The sequence below is a fragment of the Coturnix japonica genome, chromosome 20, assembly GCF_001577835.2.
Source record: "Coturnix japonica isolate 7356 chromosome 20, Coturnix japonica 2.1, whole genome shotgun sequence".
Taxonomy (NCBI): domain Eukaryota; kingdom Metazoa; phylum Chordata; class Aves; order Galliformes; family Phasianidae; genus Coturnix; species Coturnix japonica.
Genome location: NC_029535.1, coordinates 8,791,101 through 8,816,793, shown reverse-complemented (window position 1 = coordinate 8,816,793; position 25,693 = coordinate 8,791,101). Strand labels below are relative to the sequence as shown.

The window sequence follows — 25,693 nt, the reverse complement described above, 5'->3', positions numbered from 1 at the left end:
CGGGGCCGGTGCTGAGTGCCCCGGTCAGGCTGTGGGGTCAGCGCCATAATGCAGTGTTTGTTTCGGGCCGTAGGGGTCAGGGAGGCCCCGCTGTGCATAGCAGAGCTCTGGCCTCTGCTGAGAGGAATTTGCTGATCTGTGGGTTTGGGGCACCTGAACTTGTTCTTGCGATTGCTGTGGATTGAAGTGGAGCTGGGGCTGTGTTCCCTGCCTGCCCCCAGTCCCTGTGCTCACCATGCTGGTGCTGCAGTGCAGGGCTGTGCTCTTGGCTGCTGGTTCCAGCTCTGCCATCCCCCTTCTGGCCTGAGCCCCATCTGCAGGAGCTGGGACATCAGAGCAGCCCCCATACAGCCCCCATACAGCCCCTTCCTGCCCGGATCTAATGGCTGCTGCAGTGGGAGCTGCCTGCAGCAGGAAGGTGGTGGTGCTGCAGATGGGAACAGCAGGGCACGGGGATGATGGAGGCGATTGGAGGTGTGCAGGAATGGAGCCAGGCACAGCGCAGCGCCTGCATCACAAGGCAGGTCCTGTGTCTGCAAACCCGAATCAGGGGCTGGGGCTGGTGCAGCACCATCCCACAGCTCCTCCCAGGGCGGTCTGCAGGGCCCCACAGCCTTCACTCCTACAGCAAACACTTTCTAGGAACAGCTCTTGGCATTCCTCCATAGGTATCTGTGTGTTCTGGTTGCTTCTGGTCCGGTTCCAGCTCCTGGAATGGGAAACCTGGAGGGATGAGCGTGGTGGGAGAGGTCACCCTGCCAGGCAGGCAGATGAGGGGAGCTGAGCATGGAGCTGAGCTGTCTGTCTCAGCTGCTGATCACGGTGGCACTGAAGCTGTGCTGGGGTTGATGGGCCCTGGGGAAGCAGCCCCCATCTCCCAACTGTCACTCGCTCACAGGGGGAACATGTGTGGGATGCATGGGGTCACGGGATGCTGCAGCCCAGCCCATGGGGTGATGCAGTCCTTGGTAGTCTCTGGGTGGGAGGAAATGGGCCGAGAGAGCCCCAGGGGAGGCAGAGGACAGCAGCAATGTGGTTAGCTTCACCCCACACCGCGAGGGGCCCTGTTTCCCCCACGCCTGCTGTCCCACAGAGATTAGGTCTCACAGGAGGCCGCAATTGGCAGCACCGGTGCTGCAGGAGGCCCAGAGCCACCAGGAAACCCGGGCAGAACCAGGCTGCAGTGGGACTGCCCACAGCCCTGCACTCACCTTCCCAGCCCCACACCACATCTCCCAGCTGTGCTGGGATGTGACCCAGTCCCTTCTCTGATCCCAGCTCCATCGCACACAGCCAAACACTGGGGACAAATGGCTCTGGGGGCTGTGGGTGGCTGTGACCCCCACAATCTCTGCACTGGAGACTGTGGAGCAGCACAGAGGTGACCCCCAGGCTTGGGGTCGGTGTGCTGCAGCCCTACAGAGCTTAATCTGAAACAGGAGATGGGGATCCTGAGCTGGACCCAGCACTGCATCTTCCAGCGGCCCTTTGCCACAATGGGATGGGCTGCACAGTGCTGCAGCAGCACCGGGGGGTTGGTGGAACAGAGGGGGAGGTGAGGGGAAATGGCAGGAATGGCCAACAGAAAACGTAAAGCAAAAAACTCCCTTTTGTCTGCTGGAAGCACTCCAGGGCTTTTCCTGCCACCAAAAAGGGAGGTGGGATATTTTGCAGGGTTTTACATGAAAGAATTTGGGCTGTTATTTTGTTATTACCTTCATCAGGTGACAAAGCTTAAAGTGCTCAGGAATGGCCTGACGACGTGTCAGGAAATAAATAAGCAGATGCTGTCCCCAGGCTTTAACAGCAGGATCCCCTGCGCTGGGCTCCAAGCACGTGACTCAGCCTATCCTCACCATAGGCTCCAGCCGCTCCTGCAGGATTGCATGAAATGCAACACAGATTTTCTGCAAGCTGAAAAGGCAGATGTGGAAGAGATTGAGATGGGATGTAAGGAAGGTTGCACAGTGGGGGTGGGAGGCAGTGGTGCAGAGATGAGGTGGGTGGCTGTTGGGTAAGCATTGAGTCAGGGCCTGAACTAGTGATACTGGGGCTCTGAGCCCTGGTGGAGCTGTGGGTATCCCTGCTCCCTGCAACAGGTTGGACCAGGTGGCCTTTAAGGGTCCCTTCCAACTCAAGCTATTCTATATCTTCCACAAGATGTGATAGGGAAGGGTGCAATCAGCCCATCTAAAGAACAAGAGGCTTGAAGGGGGCATTCAGTGATTCAGCCGGCTGGATGCTCTCCTTGCATCCCATCCATTTCTGCTCTGTTCTTCCTAGTTTGAAAGCAATTCTTTGCTCAGTTTCCTTCTCAATCAAATCAAAGTCTGATACAAACAGGGAAGGATGGGAGTGGGTTTATTTCTTTGCTGTTTTAGTACAAGTGTCCACATCTGACCATTTCTCATAATAGCATAAAAAAAGAGACAGGTGGACTCGTAGCACCTTCAAAACTTGCCCAAGTTTTGGCTTTTGAAGGACTGACGGGTCCTTCTTTCACAGCTGTTTGTTGCACAGCCTCATCTTCTCTTACCAGCTGGGACACAGCAGATATGCAGGTCCGCAAGGAGAAATTAACACCCTGGACAGGTGACAGGTCAGGTCCTTGTAGTTTTAGCTGAAGCTTTCAAGTGTGGTTTTGGCCCGTTCCATTTCATGCAGGAAACTGTAAAACTGGGGCAACGTCAGCTCTGTAGGACAAAAAATATTAGAGGTATGAAGTCTTAGATGTCTGGTTACAATAAACACTGGAAAAGCCATTCTGGTGCTGTCACAGAGCACCAGAATCACCTAAGGTAGTCAGGGTTAAACTCTTGATTCTCAGCAGCTGTTTCTTTATGCTGGCTGGGCTTTGCAAGGGTTCCAGGTGAGGACTCTTGGAACAGCAACTGGCACTTTCAAGTTGTTTCCTTTCTTCCTCTGCCAAGCTGCTCTGACTGTTTCCCTGTGCTCTGTGGTGTATTTGCATTTACTTCTGCAAAGATGTGAGCACTGCCCTACAGTCTGTTCCCAAATACTTCCCAGTGACAGCATCAAGGGGCAGCAGCATCTCCCAGCAATGCTCTCACATTGACTCCTGCTGGGTCTGCCCCCAAAGCTCCCCCACCTTCCCAAACACCCAGAAGCTCTGAGCTACAGCTCAGATTTCATGTTCTCCAATGCTTGCTTCTTTCCCAGAGCTGTTAACTCACCTACGTACACGTTCTCCGTTTGGCTCCCTTTTTTAATCACCAGCTTCAGCTAGAGGGAATCAAAAGCAGAGAGCTATCAATGCAGAAGCCTGTATGTCAAGCACTGTGAAAAGACAGGAGTCTGCTCTGAGTTTCAGTGCAAACCGCTGCGTGGAACGCATCTCTGACAGGCTTTTCAAGAAGTGTCACTGTAGGAATAGATAAGGGAGGATCCCTGGGAAGTCCTCATAGATGATTGCATTCCCCCTCCCTCCCTGAGGCAGCACCACCTTTGCTAGATTGAGCTTTTTGAACAGCTTTTCAGAGTGGGCTGCACTTCTGTGATGCAGCGTCTTCTGAAGAGTAACAAATAGCAGCACGCCTGCTGTCTGCTGGCAGCTCGCTCAGGAGGCTGAGGCAGATGTGCCACTGCATAGCCAGCTCCTATGAGATCCAGCTCTCTTCTGCTTCCTCTCACAGCCAGTTCACCCCCCACAGGCCATGGCTCGTTCCCTGACTGCACTGCAATTCTCTCATGCAGGACATTTACCTGTAAGAAGATGCTTCCCACTTTTTCAAGTTCGCTGCTCCCAGCTGTCACTGCGATTCACAAAGAGCAGAAGGGAGACAATGTTAGTTAAGCTGTGAAACAAAACGTGCTGCAGCCTAAAGGTGCTCTCGGGTTTCCCGACCCGTTCAGTTTAAGTTTTAGCTCCGTTACCACCAAACTTCCACTCCATGTCTATCAGCTGGTTAATCATCAGTGTCTGACCAACAGCCAGCCGTGTCAGGGTGGGGGCATTCAGCTTCCACTGCAAGAGCAAAACACGCCATCAGTTCATAGAGGCTCTATGTGTGGTACCTGTAATTCAACATCAATCAGAAAACAAGTCCTTTGTGCGAAGGGACAAACTAATGCAGTCAGGAGGGCTTTAAAGGATGAGTCCTGCAAGTTTTAATTCCATCTGCCTGTCGCTTCTGGAGCTGGGACTCACCAGTTTTAACATTGGTTGTGTGTAACAATATCTGAATGAAAAGTCATGTGTTTGTGTTAAGTGTGTGACCCTGGGGCTCAAAGCGTGCGCAGCAGGAAAACAATCAGATGGAAGCCACAAGGAGCTGCAGGAATCAGTAAGGCCACGGGCTGGAGGCCATGTCAAACCACAGCGCCATCATACAAGTGTTTCTTATCAGTTATCTGAGAATGTTCAGTTTGGAATTCGGAGCTGGTTTTGAAGAAAGCAGCTGATGCATCTGCATGGGGTTCTGCCTTTCCCACTCACAGGCTGACTTTGTGTTAGTTCAGAAACAAGCAAGGAAATATTCATACCTGCTCTGCAAAATAACTGGCTTTCTCTTCGCTGAGGCCTGTGGGAGAAAACCATACTAGGTTACTATAGGTGATAAATATTAATTAGCTTTTATTTAGTGAAGCCACGTGACCTACCTAGAGCAACAAAATCTGCTCTGACTTGTTCAGGAGACAGATTTCTCTTCAGGGCACCTGAATAAACAGTGCAAGGGGGGAAAAAAAGAAGTCAGCTTCTACTGAGTGGAACCAGTCCTTACTGAGGCCAACAAATGCAGGGATGGAGACCTCGCCACAGAAAGGCTGTTCTTGGGCTGTGTTTTGAAACAAACCACAGCTTGCCAATAGGAAATACAGTTGTGTCTGCTGGTATCTTTGCAGATGCCCGGTGCTTTAAAAGTCAGTCCTATGGAAGTGCCTGAGAGAGAGAGGGAGAGATTTCATTGCAGGTAACCATGGTAATGGCAGCAGCAGTTGTGTTTTGAAGTTGCTGCTTTCTCTCCTATAGAAGCTTTGCTTGTTAAAGGGGGAACTGTTAAGGCTGGCAGGCTACTAATTTGACCTACCTGCTGTGTTTTGGATTATGGGTGTGAACGTGTGCATATAACACTTTCCCCTGCTGTGTCTGCCTCCTTTGTTCCGGAGCGCAGGCAGCACATGGAAGTTTACAAGGATTCTGTTCTCTGAAGCCAGAAACAGGAATCGTGAACACTCAAAGGGACTGCCAGCCCCACGTGGCTCTCTGTGTAGCACAGAGGCAAAGTTATATCTGCTGTGTTCTGCTCTGGTGCAGCCCGTGGCATCCCAGAGTTACTGAGAAGGTGTAACAGGACTGGAGGCAGTGCACGCAAACAGGAACTGTGACGCTGAGTGCACCCAGAGCACAAACAGGAAGGGAGAAAATGCCAATTCCGCACTAAATACCTCCAAGACAGTTGTAGGGAAGGAAACTATTCAGTGCTTCTCTGGGACAGAAGAAATGGCTTGAAAGAGTAGAATGAAAGTTTAGCCCAGATGCAGGAAACCGTTGTGCGTGGCCTCAGTGCTGTGAGGAACGCTGTGGGAAATGGGGGACTGGAGGATATTTATAAGTAACCATTGATAACAAGGATCAACATGGCATGGATGTGTGTGAAGGGAGGATGTCTGATGCTGTGTTACATCCAAAAGCAGCCAAAACATCAGAGCAATCTCATACAGTGCTGGAATCCAAGCAGGGCACGCAAAGGGAATTCTCCCACCCCTCTCCTCCAGTGTTTATGAATGAGAATTCATTGGAGGCTTATGTGGTTTTCCTAAAACAAGACTCCAAGGACAGACATCACATGGACATGGCCCGGAACTGCGCCTGCTGGTTCCTAGTCCAACCCAGAGGGCCGTGAATGCAGCCCTCAAACGTTGCTTTGTTCTTGTAGGGGTCACAGTGCTGGGTTACTTGGATGGAAGTGCAAAGATGTGGTGCCAACATAAGACTGTGCTGGTCTAACACAAATGGATTACAGGTATGGGTTGAATTGAGCTCTGTTACCGTCACAAAGTGTTGTGCTTGCACTTAATAAGCAGGTGAGTGAATGTAGCCAGGCCTGCAAAACGTGTACAGAGGCAGAGCAGAAAGAAGACAAAGCCTGAGTCACCCAGCAGGGATACTGCAACAGGAGAGCAATGTTTCAATGTTTGATTCTTAAACTCTAAGCTATTTATGAGCTGCTATTAGCATCATTGTGCAAGTCAACTGCACAACGTTCTGAAGACATGAGGCCTTTAGCAGCATGCAGCATGCAGGAATGGACACAGCAGTTTGGCCTCAGGGCACCATATGAATACGTAGCACTTACCATTGGGTACCAGAAGAATACTTTTGACAATGTTTTTCAGGGGGCCCAAGCTGATTTTATTCATGGCTGCAAAGTCTGAGAGCTGAGTGAGAAACCTTTCCACCTGCTCGAGAGAAAGGGCAACAGCACAATCACATCTCTGCATGCTTCTCACCTGAGAACTGCATTCGTGCTCTGTGTCAGCCTTACCTCCTTGGGCTCCGTCAGAAAGCCAAAGAGCACTTCAGTCAGCGCTGAGAATTGCTGGGAAGAAACAGGAGAGTGTTAGGAGTGGAGTAACAGCATGTTTCATTCCTCAGCACCTCACAGAATCACAGAATGAGCCGGGTTGGAAGGGACCTCAAGGATCATGTAGTTCCAACCCCCCTGCCTGGCAGGGCCACCAAACATACACTTTAAACCTACATCAGGTTGCCCAGGGCCCCGTCCAACCTGGCCTTGAACACCTCCAAGGACGGGGCATAACCTCGTTTGGGGGGTCACCGACTGGGGGTGCCGTCCTGCTTGACATGGCTCTACCTGTCTCCTTTGTGCTGCAGTTTGAGCTCCTAATGCTGGGGTGTTCCCACATCCCTTACCATGACAAGCTGCAAATGGACTCTCCATAGACACCCAAGGGGTGGCACCACACGGGGCTTTTGTGGTTCCTGGCTATATCTGTTCTATCCAAACACCCACTCTGATAGTGACAGGGGAGGCCGAACCCTTCCAGGCCTCACTGCTGCCCCAGGGCTGAGCTCACACAGCGCGGCCTACATCCCCTTCACACCACAACCCGGGGCAGGCCGCTCTCGGGGCCTCAGAGCCGCCCGGTTCGCTCTCCAGGCACCTCCTGCCCCTTCCCCGCCCCCCGGCCCGCACCTCGGCGCTCAGCTGGTTGAGGTGCTGCACATCCCCGCTCCCGCCTCCGGGCCCGGATCGCGGCCGACGCTCATCGGGCCCATGGCGGATCCAGCTCCGCCCGCCCCGCACGGCCCCGGCGCTGCACCGCCTGACTCAGTCTGTGCATTGGCGGCAGCACTTTCTACACAGGATCCGGTAGGGAGAGCCCTGTGGTGCAGCAGGAATTAGGGAGAATAAAATAAAATAAAATAAAATAAAATAAAATAAAATAAAATAAAATAAAATAAAATAAAATAAAATAAAATAAAATAAAATAAAATAGAATAAAATAATAAAATAAAATAAAATAATAAAATAAAATAAAATAAAATAAAATAAGATAAAATAAAATAAAATAAATAAAATAAAATAAAATAAAGTAAAATAAATTAAAATAAAATAAAGTAAAATAAAATAAAAATAAAATAAAATAAAATAAAATAAAATAAAAATAAATCGTTAAAAAGCTGTCGTGGGTGGGGGCGGGTTTTATTTCTTCACTTAATTATTTATTTTATTGATCCATCCCCTGGGGACTGCAGCCAGCAGGATAAATTCACCCCTCACTTCTCTGTTCTATTAATTACCCCAATTTCCAGGACCCCAAACTTGGTGTGTTCCCCCTCAGTACCCCTTCAGCCTTATGTCTCCATATCTCTGCCTGAGCCCCTCTGTTCACCCATAGGGAAGCCTTCATGAAAGGCAAAACCACGCTGCTCGCAATTACAAACACCAGCATGGGGTATTTCCATGGGTTTATAAGCAAGGAGGCAGGCAGCAGAGCTCTATGGATGATGAGGAGTTAAGCCAGGTTCACTCCATGGCTGGGAATCACAGCCCTGTGTCCTTTCTTTGCCTCCCAGCTCAGCCCCGAGGTCCCCACTCCATGCCCAGCGTGGTGGGATGCTGCTCTGACCCAACAGCATTGCAAGGGTGGGAAGCTGCACATGGGACTGAATGGCTGCAGGGTTTGATCCTCAGCCCAAAACAAGTGTGGGTTTTTCACCTCATTCACAGTCATAGAAATAACTAAAGAAAACGAGGAAAGAGACAATCTTCTGTTTGGTTTGCAAGCCAGGATCAGCCACGTGGTAACAGCCTGTGAGTCATCCTTAATTCCCCATGTCTTTCTAGGGTGATGCTTTAGGAACTAATTAAGGATGGTCTCAGTGCTGGTGTGTGCTTGTGTGAGCATGTACATGGTATGGCAGGAGGGAGAAACCCATGGAGGTAAAGAATTTCCCAGGCAGCAAACCAAATTCTTGGGGAAAGTTGAGCAACGGGATCGGCAAAGAAGAGTTGGAATGGGGAGATGTGCTCCTAACATCCTGTTTGAACAGTCAATGGGAAATGCATCCATCCTGCTGCGTGGGACACGGCTTTGTGGCAGTGTGTGCTGAGCACCATCAACACTCTGTGCTGGGACCTGGCTGTGGGGTTGGGAAGTGGTTGTTGGGGAAGGATTTGGGGTTCATCCATGAAGAGGAGGCTGCAGGCCATCAGCCCAAGGTGCTGTGTTGGGGCATTCTCATGCAGGGCACTGCTGATGGGCTCGGAGCTGTGGGTGGCATCTGGGTGCTGTTAACTGCAGGCACTGTAGTAGGAGCAGGAGCAAAAAGCAATGGGAGGAGGCCAGGTGAGGAAGCAGGGTATTCCAATGGGCTGCTCCAAAGTAAGCTGCAGGAACAATGGACACTTTTTAAGACACTTTTTCAGCTTCATTTCACCTGTCCGCCCAGCCCTGGGCTTCCTCCCTGCCCTTCCCCTGTGTATGGGGAGCATCACCTCAGGAAGGCTCCTTCCCTTGTGTTCCCAAAAGACCAAATCCCAGCTGACACGTCCTGTTTGGGGATCTCAGATCCCCCCATGGCCAGCCCTGGGGCACATTCCTGGGGCAGGAAGGCTCCCAGCTGCTGCTGCTGTGGGGAATCTCACCCAGAAGGTTGAGAGACTGCCAACGATCCCAGAAATCACCCCAGCACCTTCCACCCCTCCAGGACTAGCTCTGTTTGTTCTGCCAATGCGAAGCATCCCCTCCAGCTGTGCGGATTTGGGAGAGCATCCCTCCAAGAGGCTGAGGAATGCTGATATACTCCCCTGCCTGCTCTTGTGATGGATATTGCCCAGCTGGAGGGGGAGCACTGTTCCTGCTAACACAAATGGCACCTCTGAGATCAGGATTTCAGTTTATTCTGCAGCTTAATGCCCTTTCCTTTCTCTCATTGCACTCTGTGCTGTTTGCTCCCAGGTTAGTGCTGCTGCAGGAGCACATAATTGCAAAGGCAGCGGCGGTGTGGCAATGTGGGCTCTGGGTTCTGCTGTGCTCTTGTTGCCTTGTGACCACAGGGAAAACATTTCCTCTGCAGAGCTCTGCCTGCTGCTGCCTGCATTCACAGCCCACCGTCTGGGGCCTCTGCTCTTCAGGTTGGGCTGCAGCAAATGCATCCTGTTTTCTAGAAAGAAAAAAAAAAAAGAAAAGAGGATTTTGTGGCCAGAGAGGCACGGAAGATTTTTCTTTGTGTGCCTTCTTGTTTGAAGTTCACACGCTGCTTGCCGCAGTCTTTCGAGATGTTCTGGTTTACACGGGTGCCAATTGGTTTGAACTTCATTTTTATTAGGGACTTCTAGCATGTGGTCCCAGCCAGCCCACAGGAAGGGCTTGAAATGCCGTGTAGGAGGGAGAACACTTCCTACCTCCATGTCAACAGCAGCTCCCCGCAGATGTGAGCAGGCAGCCCAGCTCTGCACAGGCTGCAGGCTCATTCTCACACGTGGCAGCAGGCTGAGCCTTTCCAACAGCTGAGACAGAGCCTTCAGTGAAGCCCAAACCCTGCAGAGATGGCACAGGGCTGCGTGAGGATGTGGGCATGGGGCACAGAGCCTGCATGGAGGAGGAGGACGCACCTTGGGAGATGCACTCTGTGGGGTCACTCATTGCACTCTGTCACTATGAGGGTTTGCAATGGTTTGCAGTGTTTTAATGGTGCTGGTGCTTTGCTCTGCTCAATGAAAGGCTGAACAAACACCTCACCTCCACCAGGGCCTGGGACGGAGATAACAAGGATGCACTGCTGAAGGCTGTAGGGAATAAATCGTACTTGCTCAATTGCTTTGTTTGTCTGGGATGTCCAGGCAAGCTGCTTGCAAAGCACAGAGCAGTTTCCAACCCAGACATTTTGGTACAAAGTAAGAGACAGGTGCCCAGAGGAGACTGGGCAGAGCTTTAGGAGGAAACAATATTGGTTTGCCTGGCCAGGACAGCAAAGGAGAAATTTAGGAAGAGGTTTGACAGGAGGGAATAAGGCAGACAGCCAGGATCAGGAGGCTGCTATGACCAACCTGGGCACGCTTCCCAGCCTCTGGCAGATGCAGTGGTGACAGTGGTGAGCTCCAATCCCACAGCTGCATCCCACTGCTGGTCCTCACTGGGGAACCTCAGGCTGATGGGGAGCAGAGCTGTGGTTGCTCTGGCACTGCTGTGACTCAGCATACCCAAAGTGCCTGTCAGGAACCTCAATACAAAACCTCCTTTAGGATTTTGTCTCCTTTAGGTTCTTTTTTAGGAACCTTTTTATTGTTTTTTTTACCCCCTTTTGCCCATAAAATGACATACTTACGTTCTTGATGGGTAAGAAATAAACTCACAGCATCTCTCCGCGGCTGTGTGCAGCGGTGCCGGGGTCAGGGTTTAGCTCATGATCTGCTCAGAGCGGCTTTGTTCAGTGCCGTGCCTTTTTCAAACCGTATGCACAGAAGTGCTCTCCTGAATTAAATGATAACCGAGGGAAGAGAGGGAAAGAGGCGTTTCCACGGGCAGGAGATTGATGGCAGGTCAGCGGGGCCAGCGGCGGCAGGAAGGTTTTGCTAGAAAGGGAGAGGAGCCCGAGGGTCCTTGAAGTAAGGGCTAATTCCACTCCTCACGGTGGCCTGGAAACACACAGAAGCATTTTGCTTCTCAACATTTGGAAAAACCAAACAGGATTGCTTGGATTTAATCTATTCAGCGAGGCTGCAAATCAGCTTGAGGTTTATTTGGCGTGTGTTTATTTGAATGGTAATCTCTGGCATTCCCAAAGGCTTCCCCGGACCAGATTTCTCATCTCCTTCTCTTGTTCACTTGCAGGGCTTTTCTCTGCACGTGCAGCCACATTTTTCATGCTCACGTTGTGCACAGTGGGGTGGTGGTGTGGGGAACCTGCTGTATGGGCCCGTGGGCTGGGCCAGGCACTGAATGCAGGTTGCTGACACTTTAGCTGCCTCATTTTTCCTCCTGGCCTTGAGAGCTTATTTCCATCACAGCAGGCTAACGATATTCCTTCTCCTTCCTGATATCCAGTTTTCTGTTGTACCCAGCAGCAATAACAAGGGAGCAGAGAAGATTATACCCCACGTGGACTAGGGATGCTTTGTCTGGGGCAGGGGACGTGCGGGCTGTTTTACTTGTCCCCAGTGCAGCCTTTCCAAGCGCATGGGAAAGGAAAAGAAGGAACAAATTACCAACTATTGCAAAACTTGTGTGGCTTTGTCCATCCACACCATGGTGGAGGGCTGTGGGAGGCTCAGCACAGAGCACCCAGCAGGGCTGGGAGCTGCACTGCATGGGGCTGTAGGGCTGAGCACCGGGGGGATGTCGAACACTGGGGGTACGCTGAGCCCCGGGGGGTGCCAGCACTGCGGATGGAGCACTACTGAGGGATGGAGACAACGGGGGGTGAGGAGGGAGAAGTGGGAATGTGCGGAAAGTGGATTTGAGGCATGGTGGGGCTGTGGGAGTGGAGCCCCGAGCGATGCGGAGAAATGCGGAACGGTGGGGGAGTGCTCGGAGCACCGATGGCGCGGGGCACTGGTGGAATGCGGGGCACGGGGAGGAAACTGGGGCGGGGGAGGGACAGGGGCACGGAACCCCGAGAGTGCCCGGCTCCTTGGGGGGGGGGGGGCGGTGGCCGGGCTGGGGGGTGCGAACTTCGCCCTCCCCTCCCCCGCCGTGCGGCGTGGGGCGGCGGCGGCAGCGAAGGAGGAGGGGCTGCCCAGCACGGGCAGGGTTAAAGCGCCATGTAACCGGAGCGCGGGGCTGTCGGGGGGCCGGCCGGGGCGCGGGAGGCGGCGGTGCGGCCCCGCTGGACGGCGCGTCCCGTCGCGGCGCAGGTGAGTGCGGGGACCGGGCAACGTGGGGAGAGCCGGGGGTACCGGGGCCCACGGGGCTGGAGCCGCGACGCATCCTCGTGGGCGGCTTTGTTGTGAGCGGCGGCGGCGGGGGACAATGGGGCGGGCGGGGACGCGGCACCGGAGCGCGGCGCCGGGTCTTTGCGGGAGCGTCCCGGACCCCCGTTGCCCCGTGCCCGGTTACCGAGGCTCGCGGCACGGGGCAGCGGGAGGAGGGAGGGGCTGCGGGCAGCGGCCCCGCCGCCACTTGTTGCCGGTGCTCGGTCTCGGGAGGGCTGCGGGACTCGGCGGGGGGCGCGCCTCGGGCTCCCTCCTCTCCCCGCCCCGCCGGTCCCGCCCGGCCCCGCCGGCTCCTGCCGCAACTTCGCGAGTTACCGGCGGTGCGAGTCGCGGGGCCCGGCCCGGGGCTGTCACGGAGGGGGTGGGCGCTCAGCTCCTCCCGCGATGTCGGGACGGCACGGCGGAGCACGGCAAAGCCACGGGGCCCCGCGTTCCCGACGGCGAAGCGACAAGTGATGCCTTCGGGGTTGGGAGGGTCCGGGGATGCTGCGGTCACCGCCTCCGAGGGCACTGGGGCAGCCGGGAGGGCTTCCGGGATCCCGCGGTGGCACTGGCCGTGCTCGGCATTAAACACCTTTGTTTTCTTCTCCGTGGGCCGGCGATGTGTCAGTCCATCTTCTTTCTCTCTTCCCACAGGAGAGCTGTTCCCGGTGGTGCCTGAAGCGTGAAGTCCTCCCTCGAGCTGCGCACGGAGAGCAGCGAGTGACCGGAGCCGGGGTGCGCTCAGCTGCGGGGCAGCGGCCGGGGAGCGGCGGGGGAAGCACCTCCACCTCCTCTTCGTCCTCCTGCCTCCGGGTCCGGGGAGCTCCCGGGGAGAGGAGGATGCGGAGGGTGTTCCTACGGGGCGGCAGCACGGCGCCGGGGGCTGCGGTGACACCCTCGGGGCGAAGGGTCAGGGGACATTGGGATGCTGTAGCTCGAAGAGGAGAACCTTGGTGTCTGAAATTGCTGCCCCGCAGGAGGGTGGTTTCCATTCCTGCCTTTCCCCGAACCGTAAAGAAGCGTCGGGTTGTCCCCGCGATGGGGAAGGGCGGGTGGGAGACGGGGACAGCGAGGTGTCATTGTCATCACTCCTTTCCCTTTGTGCAGGGCAGCGGGGATGCAGTAGCCGCTCCGTACCGAGGGGACCCGGGGGCCACCACCTGCCCTGCCCGCCGGCACCGGGCACCGAGATGAGCATGGTAACGAGCCTCGAGCGGCTGGAGCAGCGGCTGGCCGTGATGGTGGCTGCCCAGGAGACTTCCCAGGCCTGGTCTTCGCTGGGAGAGGAGGGGCCGGTTCGTGGGTTTTTTGTTTTGTTTCTTTCAAGCGAGCTTTTACGGAATGCAAAGGGGCAATGGAGCACGGGGCGGGGGATGGGGGGCAGGGAGGGGGCACAAAAGGGCTGCGGCTGTTCGGCGGGGAGCGGGGCAGGGAGGGCAGAAAAGGAAACGGGGGGGAAAATGGAGGGAAGTGCCGCAACCCGGCGTGTCGGGATGGAGAGCGGCGGCGGGGAAGGGGCCAGGCACAGGAAGCGGGCAGGGGAGGGGGAGAGGCCGGCAAGTTAATAAGCATATCTGCCCCAATGCGTTCCCTTTCTTACTAAACTGCCAACCAGGCGACTCTTTTCTTCGCAGGATTAGAGGGAAATGTTCGGTTTCGGGGAGCTTTAAAGGCCATTTGTGTTGCGTGATCGCCCGGAGCCGGCTGCAGAGCCGGGGTTGGAGGGAGCCGGCCCTGACCATTGGGGGCTTTTAGTTCTTTTTGTTATTCAAACAGGGCTTGGGTGATGGCTGCCATCCCAGCCATCGCGCAGTGCTTCCCTCCAGCCTTTTGATATGCATGCCCCTGTCTAGAGGCAAAGTCCGCCCGTCTCCCCTGCAATCTCTCCACCTACTGGGGAAACCGACCTGATAAGGGCCCTTCTTCTGTTTTCTTAAGTAGGAAAACTGAAAGCTGCCCTGCCCGGCCCGGAGCTGCCCCGACCCCGAGCTGGGGCCCTCCAGGTGGGCTCTGCCCGGAGTTTGGCTGGACACAAGCGGGCACTTCCAGCCGCGGGCTCCCTAAGCAGTTAATGCCATGGCACAGGCTTCAAGCAGCTTGGCAAATCGTAAAGAAGCTGGTATTGCAAAACTAGGGCGGGTTCTGGAGGCAGCGGGTTTATTGTCTCCATGGGGTATGGCTGCAGGGAACGTCCCGGTCACCGAGGCACTGTCATGGGCTGCCGCAGTGCCAGCTTCTAGGGGAGCCTCGAACATCAGAGCTGGAATCCTGGACTAGTTGGTTCTCTGTAGGTCCTATGGGCTGCATCGCTGTAGTGTCTGCTTGCGTTCAGCAGGGCAGAGCTGCGGTGCTGCTTTTCTCCTCCCCCCTGCCAGAGGGAAGCATGCACGGGGAGTGCTCTGTTTCTTATTATTTTCATCAGGCCGTATCTGCACATGTTGGTGCGATTCTGCGAGGGGAGGTGAGGACAAAGAGCTCTCCTCAATTGCACACAGCAGGCAGAGCTGCATGGACTGGGGTGACCGTGCTTGAGCTGCACAGCTCTGTGTCCTGGTGCAGGAGCTGGCAGGGGGAGGAGAAGGGATGGAGGTGGCTGCCCAGGGGGAGGGCTTGGGGAAGCCAAGAGTTGAGCTGGCTTTGCAGCCTGTGTTGTGGTATAATGTTTCCTTTCCCACTTGTGTATCAGAGGACAGTGATGTGATGTCCTTGAGTGATCCCAGGCTGTGCTGCTGGGGGAGTGCATGGAGCAAGCAGGCCCCTGGGGCTGTCCTCCCCACACCTCAAAGCCACGTGTCCCCATCCCTTCTCTGTCACGTTTCCTGGTGCTGTCCCTGTCCATCACCTGTGCTGGAGAGAGCAGCATGTCTGCAGTCCATTTATGGGATTCTGAATGAGACATGTTTGTTGAGATGCTCAGGTTAGGGTTGGAATGCTCTGGTTTTACTGGCAGCATCACTGCTGCCAATGAGCTGGGGTCAGGGAGAGCTGCTGTGCTGGGGCAGCCGGGGGCACACGGTGAATCCAGGCAGCTCCTGGGGGTTGTTCACTGGTGTGGGAGCAGATGTGCCCCAGCAGTGGGATTTCTGTGCACAGCTGTAGGGCTTTATGTGGTTCAGGCTCCCGTCAGGGCTGCTTCCCTCCTCCTCATCCCTTTGTTACAGAGCTGCGTCTCTGGTGGGGGGAGGATGTGTGCCTGGGGTCCCTGCCTGGAGAGGTGGGGGCCGGGCACCTGAGTCCCCTCACATTTGGGTTTTACCAGGGTTTTAATGCAGCCTTCTGCGTCCAAAACATCAAACCCGGACTGGTCTTTGTTTGCCAGAGGTGCTGACAGATGATCTCAAAGCAGAAATCTCAATTGTTAGTGAAGCAGTCAGAGGCGATGCTGAGAGTGGGAGTGCTGGGGAAGGGGCAGCTGGGCTGGAGCCGAGGGCTGGGGGTGGGGGCTGCAATGCATCCCCTGCAAGGCCTTGGAGGGGTGAAGGCCGTTTGCTTCCTGACTCCTCAAGCTGATTTGCGTGCTCCTGAAATGACTGCGCTGGCAAAGGGGCAAGTTGCAGCACAGACCCAAAGCCCGGCAACGAGGCAGCTTCGTTAGCACCGTCCTGGGTGCCTCTGGGAGAGTCTGGGAGCTTCTGGGAGCTGGAGATTCCGAAAACATGATCCAGGAAGGGCACCCGCAGGGAGGCAGAGGCGGCGGGTGCAGGCGAGGCGTGTCCCACTGCTCCTGGAGCTGTGAAATGGCTGCTGCGGGGCAGGGGGTGCTGCTGGGGAGTGGGAGAGGTCTGCGGGGTGGGAATGTTTAGCAACGCCCAGCTCAGGCTCAGCGCTGCTTTGCTCTTTTTGGGGTCAATCTGCCTTTGGTCTCGGAGCTGGGAGCTGCCTGACCCTGCGTGAGGAGCAGCAGGGCCGGCTGACGTGCAAATGGCTGCAGATGCAGATGTTTGCAGCGGCCCGCATGCCTCTCAGGGGGCTGAGCACGGCAGGCACAGGACTTTGGCCCCGCAGTGCTGCTGGCTGTGCCTGGTCTGCAGTGCTCAGCCACTGCTGCAGCTGAGGAGTTTGCAGGGTAGGAGCTCAGTGAATGGGGTTGGGGGCTGTGGGCAGGATTGTCCCCATGTGTCACTTGCATGGAGTGCATGGGAAGGGTCTGAACCACAACTGGGCACAGCATAGAGCCTGTGTGGAGTGTGGGTGCACAGGGCTGGGAATAGCTCTGGGAATAGCCTTGGTGCTTCTCTAGGGCTGAATGTGTTGGGTCTGGGATTTCTGGAGTCTGTGAATCTGCAGAGCTGCAGCTGGGAAGGTTTTGTCCAGGTGCCCATCAGCACCCAGTGTTACTGCAGATGCATCCCCAGTCAGAGCCTTCTACCTGCTCCTGGTAGAAAAACTGCTAAGGGAGTAGTCTCTGCCTGGCTTGAATAGCTCTCACAACTTGCTCTGCCTTTCCAAGGGCTCTCCTGCTGGCTAAGTTTACCATCCTCTATTGCTTCTACAGGCAGCCATGAAAAAGGAGAAGAGCCACAGCCGGGATGAAGCAGACTGCAGGGCAGAGCTGATCCTCTTCGATGAGGACTGCACCGATCCCACTAAGGACACGGCTGCCCTGCTGCTGGAGGCCAGTGGGAAGCCCAGCGACCTGGGTGAGTGGGACTGGGGAGATTCCCAGCTGTGTGCTGCTGAGGTTGGGATGTGTCCCAGCTTTAGAGTGCTCGAGTTGTGGCCCCCAGATTCTGGCTCTTGGTTGGCCAGGTAATGGGAGGGTTTCTGCTTTGGAAAGGGGAAAATAGAAAGTAAACTTGATGGGACTGTCAAAACTATTGCTCTCACTGTGTTGTCTGCGAGATGAGGCTTCGATCTCTACCCATTCCAACACTGCTCTCATGAGATCAGCTCACAGAGCTGAGCCTGCTCTGCTCTTGCACAGATGCTGGGAGCCTGGGGCTGGCACCCCTGAAGAACAAGAGGGTGAGCAAGGACCTGTCCAAGGATGAGCTGTCCTGGCCACTCACACTGATGGAGCCACAGGAGGTGAGTGGCAGGTTGGAGATCTGCCTGTGACTGTGGGGTAAAGAAAGAGCCATAAATTCAGCTGGGGTGACAGTTCTGCATTCCCACTATGCCACGTGCAGGGGCTGCTCACTCACACAGCCCCACTGTAAAAAATCTCATTTCATTTTGAAAGCGCTGTGCCGGATGCTGGAAGTTTGCCTGGTTTGGGCTGCTATGGCTGCTGCAAACCACAGGGGAAAAGCTGCCCTCAGTGCCTCCATGCTGTGGGGTCGGGCACAGTCACGTGCAACTTGAGTGTGCCCGACCTTCAAGGGTGTGCAAGTTCTGCCCGGGGTCTTCCCTGTACCCTCATCCACGATGCTGTCTGTGTCCCTGGGGTGATGCTCACCTCCATGCTCCTTCCTACAGGTGCGGCCCCGGGGCAGTTCTGGCTGGGAGAGCAGCCTCCGGCAGAAGCCCCCCGTCCGCCTCATCTTCCAGGCAGGGCAGGGCCACCATGAGATGCAGATGAAGGAAAGCAGCAGCGTGGAGGCTCTAAGGGAACTGCCAACTCCACTGAGGGTGAGAGCAGCAGGACCTGGAGCTGTGTGCAAGGCTGGGGGGTGGCCTGAGTGCTGCATGCCCCATGCCTCAGTTTCCCTCTGTGGTGTGTGTGCCTTTGAGTCGGGTGCTGTGACAGCCTGGGGTGAAATGGAGGGAGGAAAGCAAGAGATGCCCCTTTTGCTGTGTGTCTAATCACAGTGCTCCCTTAGCTTCACCTAGCTCTAGACCCTCTGATTCCAGCTGGGGGTCATTCTATGCTATAGGATCAAGGTGATGGGGGCTGCTCCCTGTTCCCATTGGGTTCTCACACCACTCCCTCCCTCACAGAGCTCCCGCAGGAGGACGGCTGTGCCCATGCTCACCACCATCGACCTGACAGAGGATGACTCACGGGACTCGTCGCAGAGCAGCAGCACACTGTCAGGGAGCAGCTCCCAGGAGGGCCAGAATGGTTCCACTGAGCTGGTGGCTGAGGAGCCGGAGAGCCGGGATGCAGGGATTGCGTTGGAGTACCAGGTAGAGGGGGGGGCTGCCTGCTGGAGGTTCTCAGCTCTCTTCGCTCTGCTTTGGTTCCTTCTCTACCCTGTGGGCAGCAGAGGAGGGTGGGTGCCCTCTCACTGTGCTGCAGACAGATGAATGCATTGTTGCCCTATGAGCAGGGGCTGCCAGAGACATGGGACCCAGCCCCAGCTGCCTCAGAGCATTCAAGGGGGTCTGAAGACTGGCAGCATCCTTGCAGAGCACCACATAAGTGCTGTTGCAGCTCTGCAGGGTGCCCAGCTGTTCTCTACACTACAGCAGCCCTGGGCATCCCATCGTGGGTGCTGGGATGAAACATGGGTGTGTTCCTGCTCCTGGCTCATCTGTGTGTTCTCCTTTGCTTTCAGGATGGGAAGGAATTTGGAATCGGGGAGCTCGTCTGGGGGAAGATCAAGGGTTTCTCCTGGTGGCCAGCGATCGTTGTTTCCTACAGAGCCACGTCCAAGCGCCAGGCGGCGTCGGGCATGCGATGGGTGCAGTGGTTTGGGGACGGGAAGTTCTCCGAGGTGAGCCTGCTGCTTCTGGATGGGCTGGAGCCCCTCCTGCACCAATCCCTGTGATCTGTGCCCATCTCTGCGGCTGCCTGTGCCTGGGGATGGGTGTGTGTGTGTCCAGCTGCAGCCTCCCTGGGACAGGGAGGGCAGCACTTTGCAGGCTGCAGCTCTGTAATGCTCTCCTGACTCCAATGCTGGCAGCCCATTCCTTTTCCATCTTCCTTTCTGGTTTGTCCCAGCTGTCCCTGCTCACTCCATGCCCTGCTGAGCACTTCCCTCCCACAGCTCCATGCTGGGTGCCATGCTTGAGAGCTGTAGTGCCAGCAGAGGGTGCACGCAGCCCATTGTAGCCACGTGTACAGTGATTCCTTTGCCTGCTCTCCCTGCTGCAGCGTGCCTGTTCCATGCAAAGCTGCTGCTAACTTCTCTGCCAGAGCTGTACTACACTATATGGGGACAGGAGTGAGTTGTGTCATTGCTCAGCACTGAGTTTTTGTCCCTCTGTCCCAGGTTTCTGCAGATAAGCTTGTGGGACTGATGGCCTTCAGACAGCATTTCAATACTGCCACATTCCATAAGCTGGTCTCCTACCGCCGAGCCATATATCATGCCCTGGAGGTATAATATATATCATGCCCTGGAGGTATAATTGCAGAGCAGCACTGGGCTCTCTGGGGAGCACAGGGTGGGGGGCAGCTGGGGGCTGGCGTGGCTGTGGCACTCCCAGTGCTGGAATCTGGCAGCTGCTTCTGCTGGGAAGGGGAGGGGACCATCCCCCCCATTCCTTGTCACTATGCTCCACTGCCTTCCTCTTGCAGGTTGCCCGGAGCCGCTCAGGGAAGACATTCACATCTGCCCCTGGGGAGTCCCTGGAGGACCAGCTGAAGCCCATGATCGATTGGGCACTTACTGGCTTCAAACCCCTGGGTGTCAAAGGGCTGCAGCCACCCAAAATCTCAGGTGGGGTGGTGGTAGGAGCTGGGGATCCAAAAAGCACCATGAAAAACCCTCCAATGAAATGTGATCTGTGGCCATATGGGAGCTGTGGATTTGGGGGCAGCAGTGGGAGTGCAGACCCCATGGGGAGGGGAGCAAGTGTGGTTAGGGTCCCTCTCAGCTCTTCCCTCGGTTCATCTCCTGAGAGGGGGAAAATGGAAGAGTGAAAATGGCAGTTCTGCCCTGCAGTGGATGCCAGTGGGCAGAGATGATCTCTGCTGATTTGCAAGGTGTTGGCATCCCCTGTGAGCACTGTATGCTGGGGTGAGCCGGGGCCTCAAGGAAGGGCTCTGGGGTGGTACTGTGACACTGTGACAGAGCTCAGGGGGTGATGTCCCCATGTGATCCTACTGGAGCTGCTTGTCCCTTGCAGAGAACGGGGCTCTGAGGAATGGCACAGAGGAGGTGCTGTGCCTCGAGCATTGTCCCCCCACCAAGAGGCTGAAGAGCAACCTCTACAACAGCAGCAAGGAGCAGCGCATGGAGGAGGACCAGACCCGAGGTACTGGGCTGTGGTGTGGGCAGTGCGTGGGTTCCTAAATAAATTAAAGTCTCTGTGCTCTGGCTGGTCTCACTTGTGCCTTAAAGGCCAAACTTTGACTGTAGAATTGCAAGCCAGGCTCCATTAGCTGCTCAGCGTGAAAGTTACTTTATGGAATGCTAAATCTGTTGTTTGTTTGTTTGTTTTTAAAGAACAAATGGTTTCTGAAGTTACGAACAACAGCGGGAGTCTGGAAGGTAACCATTTGCCTGTTCTGTCCTGGTACAAGGGCTGGGAATGCTTTTTAAATGCACTGTGCTGAACTGGGGACAGGGCTGCAGGACTGGGACCTGCCCACAGCTGGGGTGGTGTCCCCAGCCCCTCTTGGTCCCTTGGCCTGTAAGGGGCCATGGGGTGAATGGAGCTCTCTGCCCTCAGACAGCTGCTTATCATGTGGGAGGAGGAACCCAGCCACCTTCCATCCGCTGTTCGAGGGGGGCCTGTGCCACACCTGCAGGGTAAGAGTGACCAGTGGGGGCTGCAGCCATCGGGGTGGGAATGGGATGGGGATGATAAGGGAAACTGCCAGACCTGACCCTGCCATGCCCACTGCAGGGTCATCCCTTTGCATGGTCCTCTCTGAGTTCCCTGCATGCTGTGGGTGGTGCCCACGAGGTGCTGAGGCTGCACATCTCTGAGCTGGGGGTTGGGGGGAGCTGAGCATGGATCCTGATGCTCTCCTCCCATCTGTCCTCTGCCAGGATAGATTCCTGGAGCTCTTCTACATGTACGACGAAGATGGCTACCAGTCCTACTGCACCGTGTGCTGCGAGGGCAAGGAGCTGCTGCTCTGCAGCAATTCCAGCTGCTGCAGGTGGGCCCCCCTGTGCCTTGGTGGTGCAGAGCTTGGTGCTGGTCTGGGGGTCAGGGGGGAGCAGTGCATTACAATGGGGCAAAATAGAGCTGGCTGTACTTGGAAAAGTCCTGGGGAGGGTGGTAGGAGATTTGACTCAGGCCCAAGCCGTCAAGCAGCCCTAATTCCTGGGATGCTGTCAGTCGGGGAGAGCATCCTTCAAAATGGGACAGGGCTGCAGGAGAGGCTGGGCTGACAACCAAGGGTGCTGCGTCTGGGCAGGTGCTTCTGTGTGGAATGCCTGGAGGTCCTGGTGGGACGAGGCTCATCAACCAAAGCAAAAGAGCAGGAGCCCTGGAACTGCTACATGTGCCAACCCCAGAGGAGCTATGGGGTGCTGCAGCGCCGTCAGGATTGGAGCTCTCGTCTGCAGGACTTCTTCACCAGTGACAAGGGGCAGGAATACGTAAGGGCTGAGGGCAGTGAGCCTGGTGCACAGGGTGAGGGGAGAGGGGAGGGTGGGGGTAATAGTTCTGAATTCCCCTGGCTCTGCCTCAATCTCATCTAATCTATCCATGTGTACTGGGCTCATCCCCCCTGAATGGTCCCTATGAAGGGAGCTTGGCTCAGAGAGCATTGCAGCACTGCCCTGAACTCTGTAGTGCTCTGCTGCAAGAGGAAACAGGGTCACACTGCTGTCTTCCCTTACAGGATGCACCCAAAATTTACCCAGCGGTGCCACCGGACAAGAGGAGACCCATCAGAGTGCTCTCTCTGTTTGATGGCATAGCAACAGGTGAGGTGCTGGAAGAAGGATCCGAGGGCTGTGCTGTAGCCTCAAGCCTATCAGAAAGCTTGGGGAGAAGGGGATGGAGTCCCCATCCCCATTGATGGAGTCAGAGAAGAGAGCAGTGGGTGGGGATGGTGCCCACAGGCAGTCTGGCTGTGCTGGGTGCACAGTGGTCTCAGCACAGTGCCCTCAGTCCCCCATCCCCTTGCAGGGTACCTGGTGCTGAAGGATCTGGGCATCCAAGTGGAGAAGTACATCGCCTCAGAGATCTGCGAGGACCCCCTGGCAGTGGGCACCGTGCGGCATGAGGGCAACATCACTTATGTGCACGACGTCAGGAACATCACCAAGAGAAATGTGAGCTGCGTTGCTCTTGGCTCAGGGAGGGCTGGGTGGGTGCTGTGCCCTAATAACCAGCTCTGTATGCCCACTGCAGATACAGGAGTGGGGTCCCTTCGACCTGGTCATTGGGGGCAGCCCCTGCAACGACCTCTCGCTCCCCAGCCCCCCCAAGAAGGCTTCGTATGGTGAGGCTGCTTGGCCCCAAGGGGCTGGGAGCCCCCAGGCTTCCTGGGGCCGGCGACGCAGTTCTGCGGTGGCTCCATCCGGGGATACATGCCCAGGACAACCCGAGCCCGTCCCCACGCCTCAGCCAAACCTGCGAGGCCGCGGGCGATCCCCTCCTAACACCCCTGCTGGGTCCTCCCCCCGCACGGAGGGCACTGGGCGGCTCTTCTTCGAGTTTTACCATCTGCTCAACTACGCCCGTCCCAAGGCTGGAGAGGAGCGACCCTTCTTCTGGATGTTTGAGAACGTGGTGGCCATGGGGGTCAATGATAAGAGGGATATTTCTCGGTTCCTGGAGGTAGGGATCGCTGCGGCTTTGGGAAGGGTGCAGGAGTTGGGCACCCACATGTATCTATGGGAGGGTGCTCCTAGCAAAGGGCTCACCCTGACCCATGTGCATCCTTCCTCTTGGGCTGCAGTGTAACCCCGTTATGATCGACGCTATCAAGATATCAGCTGCACACAGAGCACGCTACTTCTGGGGCAACCTCCCAGGGATGAACAGGTAACATTCAGCCCATTTTGTTCGTGTTGTGTGCGGAGCTGAACCCAGCTCTGTTCACATCTTATAGCAGCCCCAAATACACTGCAAAATGCAGTGGGATGAGTGAGGGTAGAGCAGACTGCAGTTGCTGGCAGTCCTGCACTCTGTGTGCTTTCAGCAGCACAATGTGGAGTTTTTGCTTAGTAAGGCCTCAGCCAGCAAACACAGGCTTGTATTTTTTCACTTGTTTGTATTTAAATTGCCAATATTGATTGGAATTAAAACTAATTAAAGCTGAGCCAGAGGCGTGCGGGGATTTGAAAGTTAAACAGCAATTACTGAGCCTTTGTCAGGCCTTGCCCTTAGAGATGTGGCAGTTAAACTCCCATCCAACCAGTGGAAGCACCGGTGTTACCCAAAGGATCCCGGGGCAGTGTTGGGAATAGGTCTCATGGCAGCAGGGACAGGAGCATGGGGCCGTGGGCTCAAGGCTCCTCTGAAAGTGTTATGAGTTAACATGGGCAGTAGGGATACGGGCTGACATTTCACAACCTGTGTGACATGCTCTGAGATGGGTGGGCAATAAGCACCAGCCAAGATTATTCTCTTTATTTTTGACCTTAGTCAGTCATTTCACCAGGCTCCCACGCTGCCTTCCCTTGGTTGTGATACTTGTCTGTAGTGTCACCAGGGTCTGGTGGCTGTGGGGTGTGATGGCAGTGGGGGCTGCTGGCATTAGGATGTGAAGGCAGAGGTCTGGTGGCACGTGGGGACTGTGAGTGCTGGCTATGAGGCTAGATGAGGGCTGTATGGGCACGGGGCAGCTGCTGATCATCATCACCCATTCTTCTGTCCTCCAGGATATTTGGCTTCCCCCTGCACTGCACCGACGTCTCCAACATCAGCCGTGGGGCTCGCCAGAAGCTGCTCGGAAGGTCCTGGAACATCCCTGTCATCCAGCACCTCTTCTCCCCACTCAAGGATTACTTTGCCTGCGAGTAACCCACGCTGCATTCCTCCTCTCTCCGTCACAATGCAGCTCTGCTGCCCGGGGAGGGCTCAGCCCTGTGCCCACCATTCCCAGCACTGTGCCCCCGCTGCCACAAGGCTCGGGAAGCACCTTCAACCAAAGAACCTGGCCGGGTGCCTTCCTGATGGGACTACTGACAGCACTGCCTGGGAAACAGACGGACAAAATGAGCTTTAATCACCCAGCACGAAGCTGAGTGCATCACCGATGAGGCGAAAAGTCTCCTCCAGAGCATTAAACATTTCCACTTGTGAGCCCAGAGCTGGAAAAGCAGTGAGTGGTGGAGGCAGCTGCTGGCGTGCTGCAAATGTGGACTACAGAGCTGCTCACCTCCTAAACAAGCAGAAACCTCTTTGAAAACGACTGCCAAAAAATCCTCAAGCTGCAGCAGCAGGTGTGAGGGCCCCGGGTCAGGTTATGGACACACTGAACATGCAGAACACACAAACCAAATCTCTCTTTTTTTTATTATTTTTTAAGACCTTTTGTAAAACTTTCCATTTTGTTGTTGAACGTCTCTTGCTGCTTTAAGGCATTACGTAAGAATGTGGAGACTCCTAGACCTGAATGTAGCTGAAACTGAACTGTGAGCTGATAGAATTACTTTGCTAGTTAGGGAGATACTGTTTGTTTGATGGGTTGGGCTGTAGTTTACAGATATTCACTACATCATTTTCCAAGCATTTCCCCCCCCCCCCCCCCTTTTTTTATGTTTTAAAATCCTGCTGAGTGAGTTGAATGGTGACATTGGGGCTGGGAAATGGGGCTGCAGTGACCCCAGGGGAAAATGGTCTGATAATGAGTGCAGGGTGGGCAGTGCTGTCACCCAGCAGCAGCCAAAGGCCATGAATGTCACCGTGGTGCCCATCCCTCTGCCACCCCATCCCATGGGGTTTGTTTCTTGGAGCCAAGTGGGCTCCTCTTAGTCACATCCCCTCCTGTATGATCAAAAGGCAAACAGAAGAAAGGACTTGGGGGGGGGGGGGGAAGCAATGAAAGATAAAAGGGGCACAAAAACGGTGCTGGCATTAAGCTGAATTGATGGGAATCACGTTAGACAAGTCTTCCTTGGAACTGCTGCCTTTTCTGCTGTGCTCAGAACCACGTTGCAAAGAGAGGCAGGTTCAGAAATGCCTTTTTTCTTGCTTTGTAAAGGGGTTTCGAGCTCTTTTCCGGTGCTATTTTTTATTGTTTTAGTGAAAGGTTTTGGGATGTCCAAAGTTTTTATACAATCTTTTAAAATAAGAGAAAAAAAACAAAACAAAAAAAACCAGCCCCGTATTCTGTGTTTCTTTTTGTACTGGGAATGAGCCGGGTTGGAAGGGACCTCAAGGATCATGTAGTTCCAACCCCCCTGCCTGGCAGGGCCACCAAACATACACCTTTACTACATCAGGTTGCCCAGGAGACCCCATAGATCCCCATAGAGACCCCATAAACCCCATGGATCCCCATAGAGATCCCATAGACCCCATAGATCAGGTTGCCCATGGCCCCGTCC

General features: G+C 55.2%; 2 protein-coding genes across 2 annotated transcripts; one reads left to right on the top strand and one right to left on the bottom strand.

Annotated features, from left to right (window-relative positions):
* Positions 1-2,344: 2,344 nt before the first annotated feature.
* Positions 2,345-7,276, bottom strand: COMMD7 (COMM domain containing 7). Its single transcript, XM_015882092.2, is given in 10 exon segments — positions 2,345-2,693; positions 3,195-3,243; positions 3,724-3,773; positions 3,895-3,985; positions 4,504-4,541; positions 4,621-4,677; positions 6,318-6,420; positions 6,507-6,560; positions 7,179-7,219; positions 7,222-7,276. Coding segments are annotated over 10 exon segments (600 nt in total). The 5' UTR covers positions 7,262-7,276; the 3' UTR covers positions 2,345-2,616.
* Positions 7,277-12,772: 5,496 nt separating this feature from the next.
* Positions 12,773-25,182, top strand: DNMT3B (DNA methyltransferase 3 beta). Its single transcript, XM_015882105.2, has 19 exons — positions 12,773-13,139; positions 13,512-13,699; positions 16,900-17,044; positions 17,329-17,432; positions 17,823-17,975; positions 18,285-18,473; positions 18,845-19,003; positions 19,502-19,609; positions 19,810-19,951; positions 20,361-20,489; positions 20,681-20,725; positions 20,907-20,986; positions 21,230-21,342; positions 21,604-21,787; positions 22,033-22,117; positions 22,323-22,468; positions 22,548-22,976; positions 23,098-23,183; positions 24,023-25,182. The coding sequence occupies exons 2-19, from the start codon at positions 13,595-13,597 to the stop codon at positions 24,162-24,164; spliced, it is 2,544 nt and encodes an 847-aa protein (XP_015737591.1). The 5' UTR covers positions 12,773-13,139; positions 13,512-13,594; the 3' UTR covers positions 24,165-25,182.
* The last annotated feature ends 511 nt before the right edge of the window (positions 25,183-25,693 follow it).